The sequence below is a fragment of the Grampus griseus genome (assembly GCF_964374135.1).
Source record: "Grampus griseus genome assembly, chromosome: 11".
NCBI lineage: Eukaryota > Metazoa > Chordata > Mammalia > Artiodactyla > Delphinidae > Grampus > Grampus griseus.
Window position 1 is genome coordinate 41,427,819 of NC_139005.1, and position 25,967 is coordinate 41,453,785.

General features: G+C 44.7%; 1 protein-coding gene across 1 annotated transcript in view; it reads left to right on the plus strand.

Annotated features, from left to right (window-relative positions):
• SLC4A8 (solute carrier family 4 member 8) overlaps nt 1-25,967 on the plus strand; it is a gene marked incomplete at its 3' end in the record, with an annotated part of 84,750 nt that overhangs the window by 38,747 nt on the left and 20,036 nt on the right. Inside the window, exons 12-19 of the mRNA XM_082666158.1 lie at nt 3,593-3,767; nt 4,378-4,511; nt 5,299-5,544; nt 16,205-16,310; nt 16,901-17,062; nt 19,903-20,016; nt 22,396-22,557; nt 23,464-23,715. Of these exons, the coding sequence (XP_082522284.1) occupies nt 3,593-3,767; nt 4,378-4,511; nt 5,299-5,544; nt 16,205-16,310; nt 16,901-17,062; nt 19,903-20,016; nt 22,396-22,557; nt 23,464-23,715 (1,351 nt within the window). The remainder of the gene's footprint in view (nt 1-3,592; nt 3,768-4,377; nt 4,512-5,298; nt 5,545-16,204; nt 16,311-16,900; nt 17,063-19,902; nt 20,017-22,395; nt 22,558-23,463; nt 23,716-25,967) is intronic.

A 25,967-nucleotide genomic window follows, 5' to 3' on the forward strand; every position in this document is an offset into this window, starting at 1 on the left:
CCATAATGTTGAGTGAGGAGCTGCTGGAATTGACAAAGCTGAAAGGAAGGGTCATCTGGACTCAGAGCCTCACTCGGCTTACTGTGGGAGATGCTGCCTCTTCCTGAGCTCCGGAAGTTTTCCTCAGTCCTCAAGACACATGACCTTCCTCCCCTTGTAGCCTTTTAGTCCAGGTGACCTAATGCTCATATTGGGGATCATAGTTCATGCCAGCTCTGGCTCTTTTCCCAATCTCAAATTACGTAGGGGTGAACGTGAACCTTCCCCTGCAGGTGGGCATCCTAGAATTTTCTGGACCTTCCTGGACTTCACCGAGTAAAGATGCGTTAGCCTGGGCTTTATAATTCTTCATACCTTTAGCTGTGTTTCTCTGAGGTGGGGCACAACCTGGGGGTACCATCCTTGTCGGATGGAGAGGTATTTAAGATGCGGTAGTGTAGGCTCTAAGAAGATGGGAAAGGAGGCAAAGTTGAGAACGGTCTGAGTTGTGTATGATCTGACCTGCCAAGCCAGGGCTGAGACAGTGTCTTGGGCCTCCCTGACGTTGACATAGGCCATGATGCCAAGGCATTCCCACATAGAACGAAGAGGAAAGTCTGACTAGAGTGTTCCGAGGCCAGAAGCTTCATGGCAGAGAGGATACTGTGCAAAGGGGTTTTCCAAGGTAGATTTGTGTACCTCACTGGGGAGGCCACGTCTGGGAAGGGTTGATGAAAGAGAAGAATCAGGAGCTGCTATCTCGATGATCGCCCCCCACACTTCAAACAGGTTTCTTCCAAAGCACAGCAGACAAATGGATGGCTGGCCTGTCCCTAAAGCCCTCCTGAGAGGGCTTCCTAAGTCAGTGCACCAGAGCCTAGGGACCCTCTACACGGGTAAGTCCTTTCTTGCATCAAGCTTAAATTCATATCCCTGTGTGCCTCCTGCCCATCCCCCCCCACCCCAACTTGAACACCAAGGGTAGTGTTGAAAGGGAAAGGGAGTCCCAAACGTGGAGGGAAGCATCCGTGTCTGATTACTATCTGTGCTAGATGTGCTGTTACGGTCTGCGTGAGTGAGGGATGAGGCTGACGCCATAAACAGTATTCGGAAATCATTCTGTTAATTTATACCATCAATAGGAGCCTCAGATCTTTTCTCTCTCCTTTCAATCACTAGGCAGACAGATGTCCTTCCTTTCTGTGGCTTCTCATCCGTCCGTTTCACATAAATCTTTTGCCCGTTACTCACAGACACTCCTCCCTGAATAATGAGCCTCCCACATCCAGGAGGACCAATCATGGCAGCATCATAGGGTGAGGCTCATTACTGTAGAAGGTAATTCTCCCAGAATAACACCCTTCAGAGGAAGGTCACTGGTGATTGGGAGGTGATATTCACACGGTACTAAAGATGCTATGTTGGCTAAGGACCTAGAAACACTTGAATCTTGCCCCAGACTAATCATGGTTGCCCGTAAGGTCCTTGAGGGGCTATCCACTCAGAGGAGAAAGCAGGACCAAGTGACATTTTATTACAGACTGTAACCTTGGTCCCAAACCCTGAGGCGGAACGCTTATGCTCTAGGTTAGACCCTATGGATGGCTCCTTACCTCAGGTTTGCTAGACAGGCTAAAACCAAAGCAGGTCACAAGGCTGGCTTTGCCTTTCTCCCCTAAACCCAGACCCAGATTGTGATGTTACTGCTGTAAGGTGAAGAAGGATGAATCCCAACTGTGCCCCTCAAACCAGAGGAAAAGAGCAAGTGGGTCTAACAGAACAGCATGTGCTTTTGAATGGAGAAAGAGAGCTGCCTGGGCCTTCTCCCCGGGCATACAGGTCCCAGGCCTTGTGTGACACAGGGCAAAGAGAAAGAAGGAGCTAGCCAAGCCTCCTTTCATGAGAGAGTAGCTCGGTTTTTTGTTTTTGTTTTTTTAGTTTTTTATTATAGAAAATTTCAAACATAAACAAGAAGAGAGGACAGTGTAATGAACCCCCCACGTGACCATCAATAGTTATCAACATTTTGCCAATCTTGTTTCATCTATTTCTCCCCCACTTAATTGTTTTGTTTTTGTTTTCTAGATTATTTTAAACCACATCACCAGTAGCCTGTCATTTCCCCTGTAACTACTTGAGCAGGTATCCCTGTCCGATAAGGACATTTTGAAAAACGGCTATTATGCCATTATGAAATCTAACAAAATTAACAATAATTCTTTAAATTGTCTCCTGCTCAGTCCATATTCACCTTTTTGTGGTTGTCTCAGCGACATCTTTTTAGAGTTCATTTGTTTGGCATAGGATCCAATGGAGGTTTGCATTTGGTTTTTATGTTCCCATTCTGTAACAGCTCTCCTCCTTTTTCTTCCTGTCATTCATGGGTAGAAGAAACTAGGTAATTTGTCCTGTAGAACGCTGAATGGCTCTGTTACTCACCTAACAGCTTTTACCCTGGTGCAGCGATTCCACTCTTAGCAAAAGTGCCCCAGTCTGGGAATACTCCTCCTCCTTGGTGTAGGACACCTTGCTCTCGATCTGTCTCATGCTTGGGAAGTGGAGAGGGGTCCTGAGGTCCTGCCACCAAGTCCTGTTAATTCTGCCTCCTGATTAGCCCTTGAATACACACACTTCTCCTCTTTCCAATCCACAGCCTCCTGTCTTGCCCTACGTTCCACTCATTACACCCCCATCAGAGGGATCCTTCCAGAATGCCTGCTTACTTACGCTGCTTCCCTGTTTACAGTCCTTCAGTACTTGACACATAATTGGGATCAAGTTCTAATTCCTTTTTTACAAGGCCTTTGTGACCCAGCTTTTCCAGCATCTCCAGCTTTGTCTATTGGTTTTTGCCCCTCACACTGTCTTATCCAGCCATAACTCAGCACCTTGAGCCCGCCATGCGCTCTCATCCCTAGGTGTCATCCATGCCAGCCCCGCTGCCTCATCTGGCTAACTCCTGGTTCATTCTCCAGTCCCCACTGCAATGCCCGTCCCTGTTCTTTGCTGCCATTTGCTCCCTCACAACACTGCCTGTCCCCTGCACTAGATTGTTGGTCCTAGAGAGAAGGGCTGTGTTTGCCTTGCTACTGCTGCATCTCCAATACTTGGCACAGTGCCTGGCATGAAGTATCTGCTACTACTTGTCAACTGCATGAATGAATTATTATGCTAATTTCTCAAGAGTAAGGTGGGTAGTTTTTCAGAGTAAGAAAGTGCATGTGATAGGGGCTTTTTATCTAGAAAATGTATAATAAAACTAACAATTTTAATACCCTGATGCTTTTGTACCTTTCTTCCTAACATCTCAGAACTTGAAGTTTGAAGCTAATACTTAATTTCCTGTTGAATTTTGGGAACTGTTTACTGAATGGGTAATATGCACACCCAAATTAATTCCTTTTATGCTTGGGATAATCATTCGAACTCATGCGATTGGTTGCAGATAGAATCCGTGCTGGCCCCAGAGAGATCTCTTGAACTTGGGGTCACATCGAAGCCAAAATATTACCTCTAATTCAGAGCACATCTGAAGTGCTTTCAGATGTGTGCTGTTGACACGCTTTCCTGGGAGAGGGACTGCGTTAGAGGCCTGTCTGCCATGTTTCCGCAGGCTGTTTGGGGGCTTGGTGCTGGACATCAAGCGGAAGGCCCCCTGGTACTGGAGCGACTACCGGGATGCACTCAGCTTACAGTGTTTGGCCTCCTTTCTGTTCCTGTACTGTGCCTGCATGTCACCTGTCATCACCTTTGGGGGATTGCTCGGAGAAGCCACTGAGGGGCGCATAGTAAGAACTTTTAACCACTTCTCATGGTCCCAAACAAGAGTAAAAATTTTATGATGGCAGCCAAGTCCACTGGGGGGGGAAAGTTCCCTGGGCGAGGACTGAGGAGATTGGATTCTTCCTACTGAATTACTGTGGTCTTCTGACCTCATGCCAGCCAGCAGCACAGCTCTCCCTTTAGAACAGACCCTCTTCTGCTTGAATATCAATTTCAGTAACTGATTGCCCAGTTGCATTGCCCATTGCCCCAAGGATGGAAAATGATATATCAATGTCATATGCAAATAAGATTTAAGGTGACTCTGTATGACAGCCCGTAGTGTGAATGGTATCATTGTGCTTTTCTATGTATATTTATAAATACTGAATTGAGTCATGCAGAACAGGACTTAGTTAAGGAATCACATGTGGATGGATTTGGGCACCTGAATTATCAAAGTGGTATCCATTTACAGGAGGATTAGACTGTGTACACATCACTCTTGCTAAGACGAAATGCAAGCAAATGGCTTGTCAGGCACACCGGAGAGCTGAGTTGGGGCTGCACATAAGCCTGCATCACTCACTGCAGACGGGCTGTGGACTCAGGGATAATCTTTTCTTCCCCTCTCAGAGTGCAATTGAATCCTTGTTTGGAGCCTCCATGACTGGGATTGCCTATTCCTTGTTTGCCGGACAGGCTCTCACCATCCTTGGAAGTACTGGGCCAGTGCTTGTGTTTGAAAAGATTTTGTTCAAATTCTGCAAGTAAGACATTTGGTTTTCTGAAAACTCTATCTGGATGTGTTAGTGTGCTGTTAGGATTGAATGTCAGGGTCCTAGGTGAGTGTAAGTAGGCAAAGAGCATTGTTTGGTCTGTTGCCCTGCCCCCAGGTAGGACCATGCCTAAAATAGCAGATCTCTTGGCCTTAAAGAGCTTTATTAATGTCCTTCAACCACTATTGAAGTCTTGACTTTTTATCTTTAAAAACACTTTCCCTAGCTAATCCAAACTCCTCCATTTCCATTTCCAGTCCATTTTTTTTTATTTTATTACTTTTTATTGGAGTAGGGTTGCTTTACACTGTTGTGTTAGCCTTCACTGCACAACAAAATGAATCAGCCATGCGCATACAGATACCCGCTCCCTTTTGGACTTCCCTCCCATTTAGGTTACCACAGTGCATTAGGTAGAGTTCCCTGTGCTATACAGTATGTCCACAAGGGCCAGCTCTTTTTTCTTAACTGCAAGAATAGGATCTTAATCACGTCGGGCAGTGATGGCGGAAGTGTGTGGCGGACAGCTTCCACCTCCTCCACTGTCTCTGTCCTTGCTGTGGCAAATACCACCCATAAAGCAAATCTTTGTCACGCCATCCCAGGGCAGCCTTCAGGAGTGAAGTGCAGTCAGAATTAGGGACAAACTGGGTTGCAGTACTGGAAGTGATAATAAGAGATGAACTAGCCACGTTTCTGACCCTTTGCCTCCAATGCAATGGGTCAGAATGTAATGCCATCCACCCCTGATTTTTGATGAACTTTGGTTTTGTTTCAGAGACTATGCTCTTTCATACCTCTCCCTGCGAGCTTGTATTGGACTGTGGACTGCCTTCCTGTGTATTGTCCTTGTGGCAACTGACGCCAGTTCCCTTGTCTGCTACATTACCCGCTTCACTGAAGAAGCGTTTGCCTCCCTGATTTGCATTATTTTCATCTATGAAGCAATAGAAAAGCTGATTCACCTGGCAGAGACCTACCCCATCCACATGCACAGTCAGCTGGACCACCTTAGCCTGTATTAGTAAGTATGCTTTCTGCTTCTTCTTTTTTTAAAAAATAAAGTGAAGGACCTGAGTATAATGGCTGAGGTAGTGTGCCAGGCAGTACTTGTACCTTCTGTTAAGGAAGTGTCTTGGCCCTCTGGGAAACAGAGCTCAGACATGACGTGGAGACCTGGGGGCCTGCCAGAGGAGAACAGTCAAAAGTGATGAAGGGGAAGATGGATTAAGAGTGAACCTCAGAGGGGACTTGAGAAATGCTTTCCAGGGCATGTCTTTTGGGTCCAGGCATTAAGACAAAAGTAGGCTGCAAATGTAGCAGGGAGAATTCAAGTTAGTTGTTGGGAAGAACTTCTTTTGCAAGGACTTGTGAGGCCTTGGACCACATCAAGATCTCTCTAAGTATATATAGGCTACTCTTACGCATTATCAGGTAGAGAATATTAATAATTCCTTACAGATCCACAGGTCTCTTACTCTGTATGCTAAAGATCTAGAAATCTACTTATTTACCTAGATTTCAACTCAAGAGATTGTATTTTGTTCGGTTATTCAGTATGGTTTGGAGCATTTGGAAAAGGGACAGAGTATTTGGCTGTGTTTTCAACCCTCTAGGAGAGTCTGGTCCTATAAACATTTCTTCTCTGGAATAGTCTTCTCCAAATTATGATTAAATAGAATTCTCCTCATCCTTTAGCTTTGAACATCAAGTTCCCTCCTTCTCGCTGTACCATTCTGATGTGGAAGGTCTGGTTGTGAAGTGAACAATGTCAATGTGAAACTACCTGAGCAGAAGGCACACTGCATGGAAGTGCCTGCCAGCCAGCCACAGATACACTTTTCTAGATTCTAGCTATCCTTTCATTCACCCTTTAAAAATCAGGACTCATAAAACATGCATTAGAATTTAAAAATGATTTTATTACAGAATAATCACCATTAGGGAGTATAATCTTTGAAGCTAGTGGATTGCCCATTGGCATTGGAGTAAGGTTCATTCTTTGACCTTTTTTAATCATTCATTTATTCATTCATTTAACAAATATTTGTTGAGCACCTACTATGTGCCAGGCACTGTTTAGGCTCTGGAAACATAATGGTGAACATGACAGACAAAGGATCTACCCTCATGAGGCTATATTCTAGTGGGAGAAGACAGACAAAAGTGACCAGCTCTGGACTGAGTAGACTTTGAATCTGGATACTGTAGTTCTTTGTTAATAAAGCTCAAGATGGTATTTTTCTTATATTTCCATTGCATTCCACTGTCGATTCATATAGAGCTGATATGAAGCTAGAACTCCCCAACTCTTCAAGTGATTTTATGTTAGTATGTGTGGAACTGATTTTTTAAATAGACTTAATTTAAAAAAAATAATAAATTTATTTATTTAGGCTGCATTGGGTTTTTTTTTAACATTTTTATTGGAGTATAATTGCTTTACAGCAGTGTGTTAGTTTCTGCTTTATAACAAAGTGAATCAGTTATACATATACATATATCCCCATATCTCCTTGCTCTTGAGTCTCACTCCCTATCCCACCCTTCTAGCTGGTCACAAAGCACTGAGCTGCCCTCCCTGTGCTATGCGACTGCTTCCCACTAGCTATCTATTTTACATTTGGTAGTGTATATATACACTACCGCTCTCTCACTTTGTCCCAGCTTACCCTCCCCTCTCCCGGTGTCCTCAAGTCCATTCTCTAGTAGGTCTGCGTCTTTATTCCCATCTTGCCCCTAGGTTCTTCATGACCATTTTTTTTTTTAAGATTCCATATATATGTGTTAGCGTATGGTATTTGTTTTTCTCTTTCTGACTTACTTCACTCTGTATGACAGACTCTAGGTCCATCCACCTCACTACAAATAACTCAATTTCGTTTCTTTTTATGGCTGAGTAATATTCCATTGTATATATGTGCCACATCTTCTTTATCCAGTCATCTGCTGATGGACACTTAGGTTGCTTCCAGTCCTGGCTGTTGTAAGTAGAGCTGCAATGAACATTGTGGTACATGACTCTTCTTGAATTATGGTTTTCTCAGGGTATATGCCCAGTAGTGGGATTGCTGGGTCGTATGGTAGTTCTATTTTTAGGTTTTAAGGAACCTCCATACTGTTCTCCATAGTGGCTGTATCAATTTACATTCCCACCAACAGTGTATGAGGGGTTCCCTTCTCTCCACACTCTCTCCAGCATTTATTGTTTGTAGATTTTTGATGATGGCCATCCTGACCGGTGTGAGGTGATACCTCACTGTAGTTTTGATTTGCATTTCTCTAATGATTAGTGATGTTGAGCATCCTTTCATGTGTTTGTTGGCAATTTGTATATCTTCTTTGGAGAAATGTCTATTTAGGTCTTCTGCCCATTTTTGGATTGGGTTGTTTGTTTTTTTGATATTGAGCTGCATGAGCTGCTTGTAAATTTTGGAGATTAATCCTTTGTCTGTCGCTTCATTTGCAAAAATTTTCTCCCATTCTGAGGGTTGTCTTTTCGTCTTGTTTATGGTTTCCTTGGCTGTGCTAAAGCTTTTAAGTTTCATTAGGTCCCATTTGTTTATTTTTGTTTTTATTTCCATTTCTCTAGGAGGTGGGTCAAAAAGGATCTTGCTGTGATTTATGTCATAGAGTGTTCTGCCTGTTTTCCTCTAAGAGTTTGATAGTGTCTGGCCTTACATTTAGGTCTTTAATCCTTTTTTTTTTTTTTTTTTTTTTTTTTTTTTTGTGGTACGCGGGCCTCTCACTGCTGTGGCCTCTCCTGTTGCGGAGCACAGGCTCCAGACGCACAGGCTCAGCGGCCATGGCTCACAGGCCCAGCCGCTCCGCGGCATGTGGGATCTTCCCGGACCGGGGCACGAACCCGTGTCCTCTGCATCAGCAGGCAGACTCTCGACCACTGCGCCACCAGGGAAGCCCTCTTCAATCCATTTTAAGTTTATTTTTGTGCAGGGTGTTAGAGAGTGTTCTAATTTCATACTTTTACATGTACCTGTCCAGTTTTCCAAGCACCAGTTATTGAAGAGGCTGTCTTTTCTCCACTGTATATTCTTGCCTCCTTTATCAAAGATAAGGTGACCATATGTGCGTGCGTTTACCTCTGGGCTTTCTATCCTGTTCCATTGATCTATATTTCTGTTTTTGTGCCAGTACCATACTGTCTTGATTACTGTAGCTTTGTAGTATAGTCTGAAGTCTGGGAGCCTGATTCCCCCAGCTCTGTTTTTCTTTCTCAAGATTGCTTTGGCTGTTCGAGGTCTTTTGTGTTTCCATAGAAATTGTGAAATTTTTTGTTCTAGTTCTGTGAAAAATGCCAGTGGTAGTTTGATAGGGATTGCACTGAATCTGTAGATTGCTTTGGGTACTATAGTCATTTTCACAATGTTGATTCTTCCAATCCAAGAACATGGTATAGCTCTCCATCTATTTGTATCATCTTTAATTTCTTTCATCAGTGTCATAATTTTCCGCATACAGGTCATTTGTCTCCTTAGGTTTATTCCTAGGTATTTTATTCTTTTTGCTGCAATGGTAAATGGGAGTGTTTTCTTTTCTTTTTTTTTTTTTTTTTTTTGCGGTACACGGGCCTCTCACTGCTGTGGCCTCTCCGATTGCGGAGCACAGGCTCCGGGCGTGCAGGCCCAGCGGCCATGGCTCACGGGCCCAGCCGCTCCGCGGCACATGGGATCCTCCCGGACCACGGCATGAACCCATGTCCCCTGCATCGGCAGGCGGACTCCCAACCACTGCGCCACCAGGGAAGCCCCTGGGAGTGTTTTCTTAATTTCACTTTCAGATTTTTCATCATTAGTGTATAGGAATGCAAGAGATTTCTGTGTGTTAATTTTGTATCCTGCTACTTTACCAAATTCATTGATTAGCTCTAGTAGTTTTCTGGTAGCATCTTTAGGATTCTCTATGTATAGTATCATGTCATCTGCAAACAGTGACAGCGTTACTTCTCCTTTTCCGATTTGGATTCCTTTTATTTCTTTTTCTTCTCTGATTGCTGTGGCAAAAAATTCCAAAACTATGTTGAATAATGGTGGTGAGAGTGGGCAACCTTGTCTTGTTCCTGATCTTAGTGGAAATGGTTTCAGTTTTTCACCATTGAGGATGATGTTGGCTGTGGGCCTGTCATATATGGCCTTTATTATGTTGAGGTAAGTTCCCTCTATGCCTACTTTCTGGAGAGTTTTTATCGTAAATGGGTGTTGAATTTTGTCGAAAGCTTTCTCTGCATCTATTGAGATGATCATATGGTTTTTCTCCTTCAATTTGTTAATATGGTGTATCACATCGATTGATTTGCATATATTGAAGAATCCTTGCATTCCTGGGATAAACCCCACTTGATCATGGTGTATGATCCTTTTAATGTGCTGTTGGATTCTGTTTGATAGTATTTTATTGAGGATTTTTGCATCTATGTTCATCAGTGACATTGCCCCGTAGTTTTCTTTTTTTGTGACATCTTTGTCTGGTTTTGGTATCAGGGTGATGGTGGGCTTGTAGAATGAGTTTGGGAGTGTTCCTCCCTCTGCTGTGTTTTGGAAGAGTTTGAGAAGGATAGGTATTAGCTTTCCTCTAAATGTTTGATAGAATTCTCCTGTGAAGCCATCTGGTCCTGGGCTTTTGTTTGTTGGAAGATTTTAAATCACAGTTTCAATTTCAGTGCTTGTGATTGGTCTGTTTATATTTTCTATTTCTTCCTGGTTCTGTCGTGGAAGGTTGTGCTTTTCTAAGAATTTGTCCATTTCTTCCAGGTTGTCCATGTTATTGGCATATAGTTGCTTGCAGTAATCTCTCATGATCCTTTGTATTTCTGCAGTGTTAGTTGTTACTTCCCCTTTCTCATTTCTAATTCTATTGATTTGAGTCTTCTCCCTTTTTTTCTTGATGAATCTGGCTAATGGTTTATCAATTTTGTTTATCATCTCAAAGAACCAGCTTTTAATTTTATTGATCTTTGCTATCATTTCCTTCATTTCTTTTTCATTTATTTCTGATCTGATCTTTATGATTTCTTTCCTTCTGCTAACTTTGGGGTTTTTTTGTTTTTCTTTCTCTAATTGCTTTAGGTGTAAGGTTAGGTTTTTTATTTGAGATGTTTCTTGTTTCTTGAGGTAGGATTGTATTGCTATAAACTTCCCTCTTAGAACTGCTTTTGCTGCATCCCATAGGTTTTGGGTCATCGTGTTTTCATCGTCATTTGTTTCTAGGTATTTTTTGATTTCCTCTTTGATTTCTTCAGTGATGTCTTCGTTATTAAGTAGTGTATTGTTTAGCCTCCATGTTTGTATTTTTTACAGATTTTTTTCCTGTAATCGATATCTAGGGTCATAGCGTTGTGGTCGGAAAAGATACTTGATACGATTTCAATTTTCTTAAATTTACCAAGGCTTGATTTGTGACCCAAGATATGATCTATCCTGGAGAATGTTCCATGAGCACTTGAGAAGAAAGTGTATTCTGTTATTTTTGGATGGAATGTCCTTTAAATATCAATTAAGTCCATCTTGTTTAATGTATCATTTAAAGCTTATGTTTCCTTATTTATTTTCATTTTGGATGATCTGTCCATTGGTGAAAGTGGGTTGTTAAAGTCCCCTGTTATGATTGTGTTACTGTCAATTTCCCCTTTTATGGCTGTTAGTATTTGCCTTATGTACTGAGGTGCTCCTATGTTGGGTGCATAAATATTTACAATTGTTATATCGTCTTCTTGGATTGATCCTCCCTTGATCATTATGTAGTGTCCTTCTTTGTCTCTTGTAATAGTCTTTGTTTTAAAGTCTATTTTGTCTGATATGAGAATTGCTACCCCAGCTTTCTTTTGATTTCCGTTTGCATGGAATATCTTGTTCCATCCCCTCACTTTCAGTCTGTATGTGTCTCTAGGTCTGAAGTGGGTCTCTTGTAGACAGCATATATACGGGTCTTGTTTTTGTATCCATTCAGCCAGTCTGTGTCTTTTGGTTGGAGCATTTAATCCATTTACATTTAAGGTAATTATCGATAAGTATGTTCCTATTACCATTTTCTTAATTGTTTTGGGTTTGTTATTGTAGGTCTTTTCCTTCTGTTGTGTTTCCTGCCTAGAGAAGTTCCTTTAGCATTTGTTGTAAAGCTGGTTTGGTGGTGCTGAATTCTCTTAGCTTTTGCTTGTCTGTAAAGGTTTTAATTTCTCCGTCAAATCTGAATGAAATCCTTGCTGGATAGAGTAATCTTGGTTGTAAGTTTTTCCCTTTCATCACTTTAAATATATCCTGCCACTCCCTTCTGGCTTGCAGAGTTTCTGCTGAAAGTTCAGCTGTTAACCTTATGGGGATTCCCTTATGTGTTATTTGTTGTTTTTCCCTTGCTGCTTTTAATATGTTTTCTTTGTATTTAATTTTCGATAGTTTGATTAATATGTGTCTTGGCATGTTTCTCCTTGGATTTATCCTGTATGGGACTCTCTGCTTCCTGGACTTGATTAACTATTTCCTTTCCCATATTAGGGAAGTTTTCAACTATAATCTCTTCAAATATTTTCTCAGTTCCTTTCTTTTTCTCTTCTTCTTCTGGGACCCCTATAATTTGAATGTTGGTGTGTTTAATATTGTCCCAGCGGCCTCTGAGACTGTCCTCAATTCTTTTCATTCTTTTTTCTTTATTCTGCTCTGCAGTAGTTATTTCCACTATTTTATCTTCCAGGTCACTTATCCGTTCTTCTGCCTCAGTTATTCTGCTATTGATCCCTTCTAGAGAATTTTTAATTTCATTTATTGTGTTGTTCATCACTGTTTGTTTGCTCTTTAGTTCTTCTAGGTCCTTGTTAAACGTTTCTTGTATTTTCTCCATTCTATTTCCAAGATTTTGGATCACCTTTACCATCATTTTTCTGAATTCTTTTTCAGGGAGACTGCCTATTTCCTCTTCATTTGTTCGTCTGGTGGGTTTTTACCTTGCTCCTTCATCTGCTGTGTGTTTCTCTGTCTTCTCAATTTGCTTAACTTACTATGTTTGGGGTCTCCTTTTCGCAGGCTGCAGGTTCATAGTTCCCCTTGTTTTTGGTGTCTGCCCCCAGTGGCTAAGGTTAGTTCAGTGGGTTGTGTAGGCTTCCTGGTGGAGGGGACTAGTGCATGTGTTCTGGTCGATGAGGCTGGATCTTGTCTTTCTGCTGGGCAGGTCCACGTCTGATGGTGTGTTTTGGGGTGTCTGTGACCTTATTATGATTTTAGGCAGCCTCTCTGCTAATGGGTGGGCTTGTGTTCCTGTCTTGCTAGTTGTTTGGCATAGGGTGTCTGGCACTGTAGCTTGCTGGCCGTTGAGTGGAGCTGGGTCTTGGCATTGAGATGGAGATCTCTGGGAGATTTGTGCCATTTGATATTACGTGGAGCTGGGAGGTCTCTGGTGGACCAATGTCCTGAACTTGGCTCTCCCGCCTCAGAGGCACAGCCCTGACGCCTGGCCAGAGCACCAAGAGCCTTTCATACACACGGCTCAGAATAAAAGGGAGAAAAGAAAGAAAGAAAAAGATAAAATAAAATAAAGAGTTACTAAAATAAAAACCAAAAAATAATTATTAAAAATTTTTTTTAAGTAATTAAAAAAAAAGAAAGAAAAAGAACAACCAAACCAAATTCACCAATGATAACAAGCATTGAAAACTATACTAAAAACAAAAAACAAAAACAAAAAAATGGCCAGACAGAACCCTAGGACAAATGGTAAAAGCAAAGCTATACAGACAAAATCACACACAGAAGCATACGCATACACACTCACAAAAAGAGAAAAAGGGAAAAAAATATATATATATATCGTTGCTCCCAAAGTCCACCTCCTCAATTTGGGATGATTTTTTTGTCTATTCAGGTATTCCACAGATGCAGGGTACATCAAATTGACTGTGGAGATTTAATCCGCTGCTCCTGAGGCTGCTGGGAGGGATTTCGCTTTCTCTCGTTTGTTCGCACAGCTCCCAGGGGCTCAGCTTTGGATTTGGCCCCGCCTCTGCATGTAGGTCGCAGGAGGGCGTCTGTTCTTCGCTCAGACAGGACGGGGTTAAAGGAGCAGCTGACTGGGGGCTCTGGCTCACTCAAGCCGGAGGGAGGGAGGGGTGCGCATGCGGATTGAGCCTGCGGCGGCAGAGGCCGGCGTGACGTTGCAGCAGCGTGAGGCGCGCCGTGCGTTCTCCCGGGGGAGTTGTTCCTGGATCTCGGGACCCTGGCAGTGGCGGGCTGCACAGGCTCCCCGGAAGGGAGGTGTGGAGAGTGACCTGTGCTCGCACACAGGCTTCTTGGTGGCGGCAGCAGCAGCCTTAGCGTCTCATGCCCGTCTCTGGGGTCTGCGCTTTTAGCCGCGGCTTGCGCCGTCTCTGGAGCTCCTTTAAGCGGCGCTCTGAATGCCCTCCCCTCGCGCACCGGGAAACAAAGAGGGAAGAAAAAGTCTCTTGCCTCTTCGGCAGCTCCAGACTTTTCCCCGGACTCCCTCCCGGCTAGCCGTGGCACTCTAGCCCCCCTCAGGCTGTGTTCACGCAGCCAACCCCAGTCCTCTCCCTGCGCTCCGATCGAAGCCCGAGCCTCAGCTCCCAGCCCCCGCCCGCCCTGGCGGGTGAGCATTCAAGCCTCTCGGGCTGGTGAGTGCTGGTCGCACCGATCCTCTGTGAGGGAATCTCTCTACTTTGCCCTCTGCACCCCTGTGGCTGCGCTCTCCTCCGCGGCTTCGAAGCTTCCCTCCTTCGCCACCCGCAGTCTCCGCCCGTGAAGGGGCTTCTAGTGTGTGGAGACCTTTCCTCCTTCACAGCTCCCTCTTTTGTCTCTGTTTTTTCTTTTTTCTTTTGCCCTACCCAGGTACGTGGGGGGTTTCTTGCCTTTTGGGAGGTCTGAGGTCTTCTGCCAGCGTTCAGTGGGTGTTCTATAGCAGCAGTTCCACGTGTAGATGGATTTCTCATGTATCTGTGGGGAGGAAGGTGATCTCCGCGTTTTACTCTTCCGCCATTTTGAAGCTCCTCCTCGCTGCGTTGGGTCTTAATTGCTGGGTGCGGGCTTTCTCTAGTTGTGGCGAGCAGGGGCCACTCTTCTTTGCGGTGCGCAGGTTTCTCATTGGGGTGGCTTCTCTTGTTGCAGAGCACGGGCTCTAGGTGCACGGGCTTCAGTAGCTGTGGCCCGTGGGCTCTAGAGCACAGGCTCAGTAGTTGTGACGCACGGGTTTAGTTGCTCCGCAGCATGTGGGATCTTCCCGGACCAGGGCTCGAACCCGTGTCCCCTGCATTGGCAGGCGGATTCTTAACCACTGAGCCACCGGGCAAGTCCCTAAATAGACTTAATCTTTTAAGAGCAAGTTTTAGAATCACAGCAGAATTGAGCCGAAAGTACAGAGAGTTCCCACACACCCACTGTGCACACACGCACAGCCTCCCCCACTATCAACATCCCTCACCAGAGTGCCATGTTTGTTGCAGTCAGTGACACATCATAATTACCCAAAGTCCAGAGTGTACATTAGGGTTCACTCTTGGCATTGTACATTCTGTGGGTTTTGACAAATGTGTAATGACATATCTGCCACTATAGTGTCCTACAGAATAGCTTCCCTGCCCTAAAAATCCTCTGTGCTCTTCATATTTATCCCTCCCCATCACCCCAGCCCCTGGCAACCACTGATCTTTTTACTCCATAGTTTTGCCTTTTCCACAATGTCATATAGTTGTGATGAAACAGTACGTAGGCTTTTCAGATTGGCTTCATTCTCTTCGTAATACGCACTTAAAGGTCTTCTGTATCTTTCCATGGCTTGATAGCTCATTTCTTTATTGCACTGAGTAATAGTCCATTGTCTAGATGTACTACAGTACATCCATTCACCTACTGAAGGACATCTTTGTTGGTTCCAAGTCTGGAATTGATTTTTTTATACCTAAATGTAGGACTTTATGGCTTTCCCTAGTTTCATTTTGTTGATTTCCTCCTATGGTTATTACCTATTGAGATCTTTTTGAATTTTAATTCTGTGATGCTATATCCTTAGAAGGCATGCTCATTAAAATCAGAGATGAAACAAAGTTGGTGGGAATGGCTGTATCAGTTGAGCATACTGGGAGGCAGTTCAGGAGTGAAGCATGCTGGGACTAGGAAGCAACATGGTGGCCAGTGGGACAGGTCTGGTCTGCTCTGGTTTGGATGCAAGACGAGGCCGGGGGAGGCCAGGGAATGGTCAAGATAGTGGGATATTACCAGGGCTAATGTAGCTTCTGTCTTATATAATTCCAAGAGGCTCTGATTTTTAGAGCAAGAATGTGATGCAGGTTTAAGGAGCAAGATACTTAGGCTTGGGGACGCTGTTGAGAGCTGAACGGCGTATCCGGTCCTCCTTGCCATGTAGAGTGAATTTCATAGGAAGAGCCTAAGAGATACAAACTAAGCAAGGAAACTACCACGTCAGATGCCAAACTTGGTTGTCAGCACAATTTAACCCAAGACCCGCATGCCAACTTGAGCCCAGTTTTAGTAACGATTGACTGAAAAATCAGGGTATGGTTGGGTCTCAATGAATAGGACCAACCTCAGGGATCTGAAGTGGGCAAAGGAGAAATAATGTGGGCTTTGGCAGTGCCTGTAGCCCTGTCATGACTAGAAATATTTAATTGAATACTTGGCTACTTCCCTTAGGAATCTTTTTTCTTCTCCCCTCAGCTGCAGGTGTACTCTCCCAGAGAACCCAAACAATCACACCTTACAGTACTGGAAGGACCACAACATCGTGACAACAGAAGTCCACTGGGCCAACCTGACTGTTAGTGTAAGTCTGGGTGCTGCCAGGCGGCTCGGTCTTGTGACCACCAGGTTTAAGGGGACCTTCTAGGTAGGAGTGGGGTAGCCCTTCAGCAAGCTCTGGCATTTACAGAAATAAAGCTTTTTTTAAACTATTCTTACTGACTTTCCTTTCCCCTTCAAAATTCTCTCTGCATAAAGGGAAAGGAGGACTACCTCTCTCTTCTCTCCCACACGATCCCACCCAGTGACCCTGCACTCAGGATGTGGGCGGATGAAATCAGAGAGGGTAGGGGGCCACATCCAGGTTTTGTGGGGCTCGAAGAACATTCAAGTTTGGAAGTCCTCTGTAATAGAAATAATACAGATTACTAGGGCCCTCCTAGAACCTCGTGTTTTCTTGAGACAGTTTGGTTTCCTTTACAAAAGTGTTTTAGTTAGGACTCTAAGTAGTCACCCTTACCTGCAAGCAAGAGCCCCACAACTACATGGAGGGCAAGTAGATGCTGCAGGCAGCCTGAGCTTCCCAGCAGCCGTGGGATGACGGTGCTGGTGGACTCAGCAGCTGTGTCCTCCCTCCTGCCTGCCTTTCATCACCCGGAATGCCTGTTCCTTCAGGAGTGCCAGGAGATGCATGGGGAGTTCACGGGCTCTGTGTGTGGCCACCATGGACCCTATACTCCGGATGTGCTCTTTTGGTCCTGCATTCTATTCTTCACCACCTTCATCCTCTCCAGCACCTTGAAGACATTTAAGACAAGCCGCTATTTCCCAACCAGAGTAGGTAGCACGCTCTTGCATTTCTTTCGTGTTAGACTTCTAATATAACAGAGCCTGTTCTAGGCCTCCGTGGTGCTTGTGAGTGGATTGGCAGGCGCCGAGCTCCAAATGACCTGATTTTGGAGGGCGTGGCCTTCTCTTCTTCCTGTGTCCAGCAGCCTCTTTCATAGATGTGTGGTGTGGGATGAGGGGTTAATACTTAAGAGGTTTTGATTGAAAAGTGTCAGGTGAGTTTAAGGTGGTCATCGTGTTCTCTAAGAGTGATAAGTCTCATTTCCAGCCTGCTGGGGCAGGTAGCGAGCAGCAGCTGGAGCTGGCTCCTGAAGATAGTAAATTGGGATGATTGCTTGAGGTGTGTGTAGGGGACCCCAGAGTCTCCTCCCTGGGATGGCTCTGGCAATAGCTTATGAAATCGCTGACTTGGTCTGCATGACGGTTTGAAGCCTCAGCCGTCTCTCCCTGACGCAGATGGCATTATTTGTGTCGTGACTCGTTTGGGCAGGGTGGAATTAGAGGCCAAGCGTAGAGTGGCTAAAGGGGTCTTTGCTTTGAGGAGGAGATCAATCAGGAGGAAGTGGCGGTTTTTCTGCGTGTGCGAGTCTTCAGTTGGGCGCCTTTGCAGAGCAGGATGTGTGAATGGGTGAGGGCTCAGTGGCTGAGGCATTTACTGTGCACACGTTCACGATGAAAACACAGTCTCAGACGTCAGTCAGCCTGCACAGTGGTTAAGGGAGGCACGTATGGAGTAAGTTCTGGGGCGTGTTTCCGGTCTGGACGAACTGTGAACAAGTGGCAGCTGTGTACTGACTACTTGCTCAGGCCCGGGTCGAGTGCTACGGGGGATGCAGAAGAAGTTTAAAATATGACCTCTGTAACATACACGCTACTATATACAAAATAGATTAAACAACAAAGACCTACTGTAGAGCTCAGGGAACTCTACTCCGTATCTTGTAATAATCTATAACGGAAAAGGATCTGGAAAAGAATATATATATGGAACTGAATCACTTTGCTGTACACCTGAAACATTGTGAATCAACTCTCCTTCAATAAAAAAATAATAAATAATAAAACAAACTGTAAAACATGTGAATTGTATCTCAATAAAGCTATTATATGATTTTAAAAAATATATGGTCCCTGCCATCAGATAGGAAAGGGAAACCCATGAAGCAACCATGCCCATAGGAGACAGTAGTAAATAGTTAGATGCCATAAGGGCCATAGGAGTTCAGAGGAGAGACGGGCCCTGGGCCCCAGGCTGGTCAGGATGGGCTTCACGGTGGGGCAGCTACATTTTCAGAGAATTTATGTAACATTCAGAGGAGAACTAACAAAACCAGGGAAAGGGAGCTGGAAACCTCAGGTTTCAAAGGAAAGCAAAGTCAGATGAAGGTGTCAGTGATGTTACATGGGGCTAAGATATATTTGGTTCTGTCTCATTGGAAGTTCGGATTAAGGTGGGCACTGGGCATTTGAGGGGCATTGTATTTTATTAAAGCTACACTAAACTGTAGAGTGGGAGAGTCAGTCCCCTAAGGGACAAAATGGTGATAAGTGCTATGGAGAAAAATAAAGTAGGAAAGGAGTACAGGAAGTGCTGGGATGGAGGGTGGTGACCACTTTTAAGGAGGAGCATCAGGGAAGATCCGATGGGGAAGGTGATATTTGAGTGAACGTGAAAGAGGGAGCTACCCACAGGGTTACCTGGAGGGAAAGCAGTTGAGGCAGAGGGATGAGCAAGTATAAAGGCCCTGAGGTGGGAGTGAGTCTGGCGTGAGTAAGAAACAGCAAGGAGGTCTGTGTGGCTGGAGCAGAGTGAGTGAGCCAGGGAGCGTGGGGAGCTGGGTCAGAGCAGTAAAGATGCCAGTGCATGCGGGCCTCACAGGCCAAGAAGGGCTCTGGATTTTTTAATTCAGTGAAATGAGGAGCCATTTCAGGGTTTGGGTAGAGGAGTGATGTGATCTGACTTGTGTTTTGAATGATCACTCCAGCGGCTTTATTTTTTTTCATTAATTTTAAAAAATTTATTTATTTATTTATTTTTGGCTGCATGGGGTCTTCGTTGCTGCACGTGGGCTTTCTCGAGTTGCGGAGAGCAGGCTCTAGGCGTGCAGGCTTCAGTAGTTGTGGCTCACAGGCTCCAGAGCGCAGGCTCAGTAGTTGTGGTGCACGGGCTTACTTGCCCCGCGGCATGTGGGATCTTCCTGGACCAGGGCTCGAACCCGTGTCCCCTGCATTGGCAGGCAGATTCTTAACCACTGCGCCACCAGGGAAGTCCCTCCAGCAGCTTTAAATAAGGACAGGGGCAGGGTTAGGAGTCTGCTGCAGCTATAGAGACAAGAGTCGCTGGTGCCTTTGATCTGGGTGGAAGCCGTGGGGGCAGTGAGAAGGGCTCAGATTCTGGGCATGAGCTGAAGGCAGAGCCAACAGGACTTGCAGATGGACTCGATGTTGGGTCTGAGAGAGAAGAGGAGTGGTGCTGCTGTGAGGTTCTCAGCTGGCACAGCTGGACCTTGCTGGTCCCAGGAAATCTAATCCCAAGTTCTCAGAACTATTCTCTAAATGCTTGGCCTAGATGCTCTAAACAGAACTCCTCAGAGTTTGGAGTGGGTTCCAGTAGAGTTTGTCAGAGGATTCATTCTCCCCCGTCCTATCCACACTTCGGGGATGAATTTGGGCATGTTAACAGTGTCCTGTTGTTTAAAAATGCTTGTATTAATTGAACCATAAAATTAAAGCATTCTTCTGAGGATGTTTAAGCCTTTTACAACACCTGAGTCTTTTCTATCATATTTAACCTACTGAAACACGTCTCCAATCCTTTCTTGTGCCAGGTCCGCTCCACGGTGAGTGACTTTGCTGTTTTCCTCACTATCTTCACAATGGTGATTGTTGATTTTTTGATTGGAATCCCATCACCAAAGCTTCAAGTTCCCAGTGTGTTCAAGGTAAACAGATCTCAGGGTACTTGATGCCCTTACGGAGTTTCATAGAATCTGGTCCCAAGTTATTTCAGAGGCCTTTCCCCATCCTGATCATGAATTGTGTAGTCCTCTAAACCTGAACGTTGCTCTCCTGCCTCACCATTCAGAAAAGCAAACTCCTCAGGCTTGGCCGAGTTCAAGTCAGAAAAGTCAGAACATCTAACGTTGTTTAATGAGTGAAAATTATTATTTATTTTCATTAATGCTACTTATTGTTTTTAATATGTGAAGATTTAAAACAATGGAATATGTGTATTTACATAAATATATGCCAGAGACTGTGGAAATATGGGTCTCTGGAACACGTCCGGTTAACAGCACTTCACTGAGCATCAGCTGTATAAGGGTATCAGGAAGGATGAAAAGGCTCTTTGCCGGCCTCGGTCCCGCCCCTCAGGAATCTTGCCCTACGAGGAGGTGAGCTGGCCCAGGAGCTTCATTCTCAGTCTAGGGCCCCCACCAGACTAATCGTGACATCTCTTCAACCCTCATCCATTGTTTGTATATCTCTCTATAATCTATACTGTTTATCCAAAAACCAATACAAAAAAGTAAAACAAATGATCAAAACATGGGGACTCCAAATCTATTTCAATTTGGGGGCACTAACTGAGTAAACTGAGAAGATGGAAGAGCTGAGCTCAGTTCCGTAGGTCCCCGCAGGGTGGAGAGGAGAGAAAACCTGGGCGTCCTCAGGGACCAGAGAGGAACCAGGAGAGGAGAGAATGGGGGAGGCTGGGGAGGAGGAGGGAACTGGAACGTAGGCCTTTATCTTGTAAACACCCGGCACAGTTGGCCTTGTCTTCCCTTTCTCTCTCTCGCTCTCTCTGAAGTAGGCCTGGTTAAAAATACCTTTTTCCATATTGCTTGAAAATTTTAAATTTTATTTTGTTGAATTCACTGAAATGCCACCAGTTAGAAATTGATGGATTAAAAAACACCCTCTTTGAAAATATATACGTCCTAGAATATGGCATTCTCACCTTTGTGTGAATGAGTGCAGTCAGCTTTTTCTCTAATACCTGGCTGAGGTTGACCCTGCGGGAGGAATGGATTTTGTGTAAAAATAACTAATCTGGGAGCATTAAGAAGTCCCTGGAAATGTTCCCTGATGGGTAGGCTTAAGACAGTCAGAAGACACTGAATTTCTGGGACATCTGGGAAGAAGGCCTCTGCGAGGTAGGAGAGACGAGAGGGGAGATGGGAGAATGTCAAAGAAAGTGTTCCTCATTGGCAGGCCTCACTTTCAGGAAGCAGAGAAGAAATTTTCTTCCTTCTTCTCTTCCCTATTACACCACATGGCCGCCAGTGACCAAGACCCAATCTGAAGGCTAGTACTAGTACTGATGGGGTAATGTCAGTCAGGGTTTAATAAGTTTTTGTGTTGACCTAACAATTTACCTACCACTTAGAACATTGTTACTAAGGAAACACAGATTCTGTAAACTTGCGGAACCTAAGCTATTCATAATTTGGGACTTGGTGACATTATTGAAGAGTGTTTGAATCCTAGAGTCATAACCAATATGGAACCAAATACTTTGGATGTGATAGTCTTTGCTTTGTTCATTGAGTTTTGGTGAATTCTGGGCCAATTTGTACCCCTGGCCTTTTATCCTCCATCACTACTCGCCAAACAAAGTGCACTTTTCTTCCTCAGAGTACCTTAGCATTTTTTTGAGATCTAGGAGAGTTTAGGAATTTTACAAACACCCAAATAAGGTTTATGAACAGTAGTCTTACAGGGACATCAGAGAGAGTCCTAGATCACACAAGTCCCCAAGTTCAGCAGTCTTGGGCTCCTTTCTGAGGTCTCTAGTGCCTGGACCCCTGTTTCACTGCTGATGGGAGGAGGTCCTTGGACCAGTCCCCTGAAATTCCATGTAACTGGCTCTATGTTGCCTTTATTTGTTCTGTAGACATACATTATACGGCTTCTGGAGGGGAGCAGTGAGGAGGATAATCAAAGTTATTTATATTTGTCTTTGGAAGTCACTAAGTTCTTTTTTGACAACAGATTTTGTTGTTAATTATATTTTACTTGGGCTAATGTTGAGATAAAGTCACTTTTTCTGTACACAGGGGTTTGGAGAGTAGGGGAAGGAAGTGAAGTAGTAATGAATATTCCATAAGAAGTTGACAGTTGGGGACCGAGTCTTTCAAAAGGGGATTTGGAACAAGGCCATAGATTTCCTGTGTTTCATGCTTTTTTTTATTTTTATTTTTATAAGGATTCTCATTCAGGAATAAAAAGAATTGTGCTTGTTGTGATTCCGTTTGATCTGTTTTGCCCTAATGACTATAGTTAACTTGAAATACAAAAATCTTGTTTTTTCCCTTTAGCCAACACGGGATGATCGAGGGTGGATTATTAGTCCCATTGGCCCCAATCCCTGGTGGACTGTGATAGCTGCAATTATCCCAGCTCTTCTCTGCACTATCTTGATATTCATGGACCAGCAGATCACAGCTGTCATCATTAACAGGAAGGAACACAAGCTCAAGGTAACAAGAAGTTCTGACCTAGGACTCATAACGGCAGCCTATTATATTTTTTAAAAATTTAGGGTAAGCCTGTTTAGGTCAGGAACTGTAGAACCTGGATAAAATCAGTCATGGGAGGAGCTCATACGGGGTTTCCAGGGGTTTCCAATCCCTCCATTAATGACAAAGATTGGTTTGGAGATGAAACTAGGGTAGAGCATGATTGTATGATGTGAAGGAAGCTTGGAGTCCATTACTCTTCTCTCAAACCTGTGAGGGAGGTTGGTGGGCAGAATTCCTGGTGGTCCCCACGTAGCCACATGGTCTGGGTCGGGCTTAGGTTCCTGATGTTCAGGTCAGGGCTTGGGCCACTGTTTCCTAGAAACAGGTATTCTCTCATTGATGTGCATTATCGAGGTTTCCAGACTGAACCTTGAGCCCAAGGATTCTAGGAGGCAGGGTTGGTGCCAGTACATTTATTAGTGAGAGGCTTCACACCTCATCTCTATTCCTTTCTTCCCTAGAGTAGGCAGCATCCGTATTTGGCAAGGAATGGGGAGGGTTTGTGGGAACCTGTTTATCTCCGACTCCTGTAGGGTCTACCCTCTAGAATGGTCAAGATGTGGCTTGGTCTCTGCTTATTCTGTCAAGAAAGGATGAATCTTTGAATATGTGAGACTCAGGGTGAGATCTGGGGGCACTTGAATAAAAGTCGGATATTGGCATGTGTAAGACCAGCTAAGGTTTCTCTTTCTTCTCTGTTCCCTCCACACCAGGAGGGGCTGGAAGACTCTGCTGGAATCTCTGGACCCCTTCCTTCTTATCCATACACTCCTTCCTGCTTTGGGCCTGAGACTCTTAGCTCACTGTCCTATGTCCCACTACAGCCAGCCCACTGATGGTGACGGAGACTCTGTTTCCCCACAGAAAGGATGTGGCTACCACCTGGACCTGCTGATGGTGGCCGTCATGCTGGGTGTCTGCTCCGTCATGGGCCTGCCCTGGTTTGTGGCTGCAACTGTCCTGTCCATCACACATGTGAACAGCCTCAAACTGGAATCTGAGTGCTCTGCCCCTGGAGAACAGCCCAAATTCTTGGGTATCCGAGAACAGAGAGTAACAGGCCTTATGATCTTTGTGCTGATGGGCTGCTCAGTCTTCATGACAGCTATATTAAAGGTAACCGTTCATTCATTCATTAGGTAAATACTGAGTGCCTGATTTGTGCCAGGAATTCTGTTAGGTGCTGGGAATACAGCACTATGGCAAACAGATACACGTACAGATACCTGCCCTGAAGGAATTTATTCTAGTGGTATAAGACAGATAAGATGTAGTTAAGAAGGTTAGTTAAGAAAGCAAACACGGTAATTACAGAATATGATGTGGGATAAAAGGAAATATATGGTACTCTCTGTAGTACTATAGAGAATTAAGGGGAGATGTTTTAGTTACTATGGTCAGAGAAGGCCTCTCTCAGGAGATGGTATTTAAGATGAGATGGAGCCAGCCATGCCATGGATGGTGGGAGAGGGCGTGGGGGAAGGGAGAAAAGCAGTCTAGACAGGCCCTGAGGTGGGAAGTGATGATATGTGTTCTAGGAGATACCAGGGCTCAAGGGTGTTGAGTTAAGGCAAGAGCATTGAGATGAGATTGAAGAGTGGGCAGGGGCAGATCACGCAGGGCCTTGCTGACACTGGTAAAGGTAACCTTTGAAGGGTTTTAACAGGAGAGGGACATGATCCATTTAGTATTTTAAAAAGATCTCTCTGGCTGATATCTAGAGAGTAAGTTTTTAGGGTTGAGGAAAAATAGAGGCAGAGAGACTGGTGAGTCTGTTACAGGTGAGAGAGGATGGTGGCTTGGATGAGGAAGTTGGTAGTAGGGATGCATAGATATCTCAGAGGAGATCCAAAGGTCTTGCTGGTCGACTGGATATGGAATGGGGTGAGGAAAATGGAAGCATCAAAATGCCTGCTAGGTTTCTGACTTGACCATCTGTGTGGAGAGTGATGGCATTTAAGAGGGAGAAGACTGTTATGAAGGAGGAAGTGATTTTATAAGGGGTGGGCGTGGTCAGATTTGAGTGAGATGTCTGGGAGGCATCTGAGTGAAGAGGCTAGAGGAGGCTTCTGGGCTAAAAATATAAATGTGGGAGTCAACAGCACGTCGGTGGTATTGAAAGCCAAAAGAGTGGATTGAGGGAGAAAGGTAGATATAAAAGAGGAGGACTAGAGAGAAGAGCAGAGTCTAAGGAGAGCCGATATTTCGAAGTTGGGTAGAGGAGGAGATAGCAACAGAGGCTCAGAGGAGCTGCTGGCGGCGGAGGGGGGACACCAGCAGGCTGTGATGTCAGGGAAGCCAAGCAAGGGGAGTGATTGGTCAGAGACTGTCTGGAAAGATGAAGACTAAATCAAGGCCATTGGGTTTGGCAACATGGAGGCCTAACGGGACTTGACAAGAGCAGATTCATTGGAACAATAGAGCAGAAGCCGAATGACAGGGGCCGGAGAGTAAACAGGTGGTGAGGAAGTAAAGGGCATGTGGGCAGACAACTCTTTCAAGAGGTTTTTTTCTGTGAAGTGGAACAGAAAAATGGGCAGTGGCTGGTGTGACATGTGGGGTGAAAAGAGGATTTTGGGACAGATGGAGCCACCTTGAAAATGAGAAAAAAATTTTTTTTGTGGGTGTAAGACCTGCATCTGGGAAAAATAGAATCAAAAGGAAAGCTCTGTCTGCAAGCCCCAACCATTCCGGAGCACTTACTTATCTCCTTTGCCTCCTTCTCCCTCTTTTTGATGAATTGTCAACCACCTCAGCCTGCACTGCAAATGCTATTTAAGGGTGAGAAGTGGGAGAGGAGGGAAAGGATTCTCAACCATCTTCCTGTCCCCTTACCTTCCACTTAATCTTGCCACCTCTCCTCATGGCCCTGCCCCCTTCTACTCTCTGTCCCCAGCCCTAGGTGCCTCTGGTCTAGGTGCCATCTGGAGGAGCCCAAAGGTCGCTGCTCGTCTGGGAATGTAACCATGAAGGCCTGGTGGTGGGCACTGCCTGGCCTTCCTGTAACTGTCTCAGGGGGATTCTTTTAGGAAACCATTCAGTAGTTCTTCCAACCAGGTTAGCACCAAATTGAGATGTCTACTCGCTCTAGAGCTGGAACAACGTAAAATCCAATGGGGATTTTCTGGTTCAAAGAAGAATTATGTTTGGGAATGTTCTTTAGCCTCAGAATAAAAGCAAGTCGAGTTTAGTCTTTGCAAAAAGACTTTCCTTGCCTTGATTCCATAGGCCTCATTACTCTACCTCATAGAGTTGCTCTGAAAATTACCTAGATTGATATAATGTGGTAAGTATGTATAGTCAAATGCAGTAGAGTAATGTTGATATTTCTCCCCAAATTATTCCTTCTCTGTTAAGATAACCTCCCC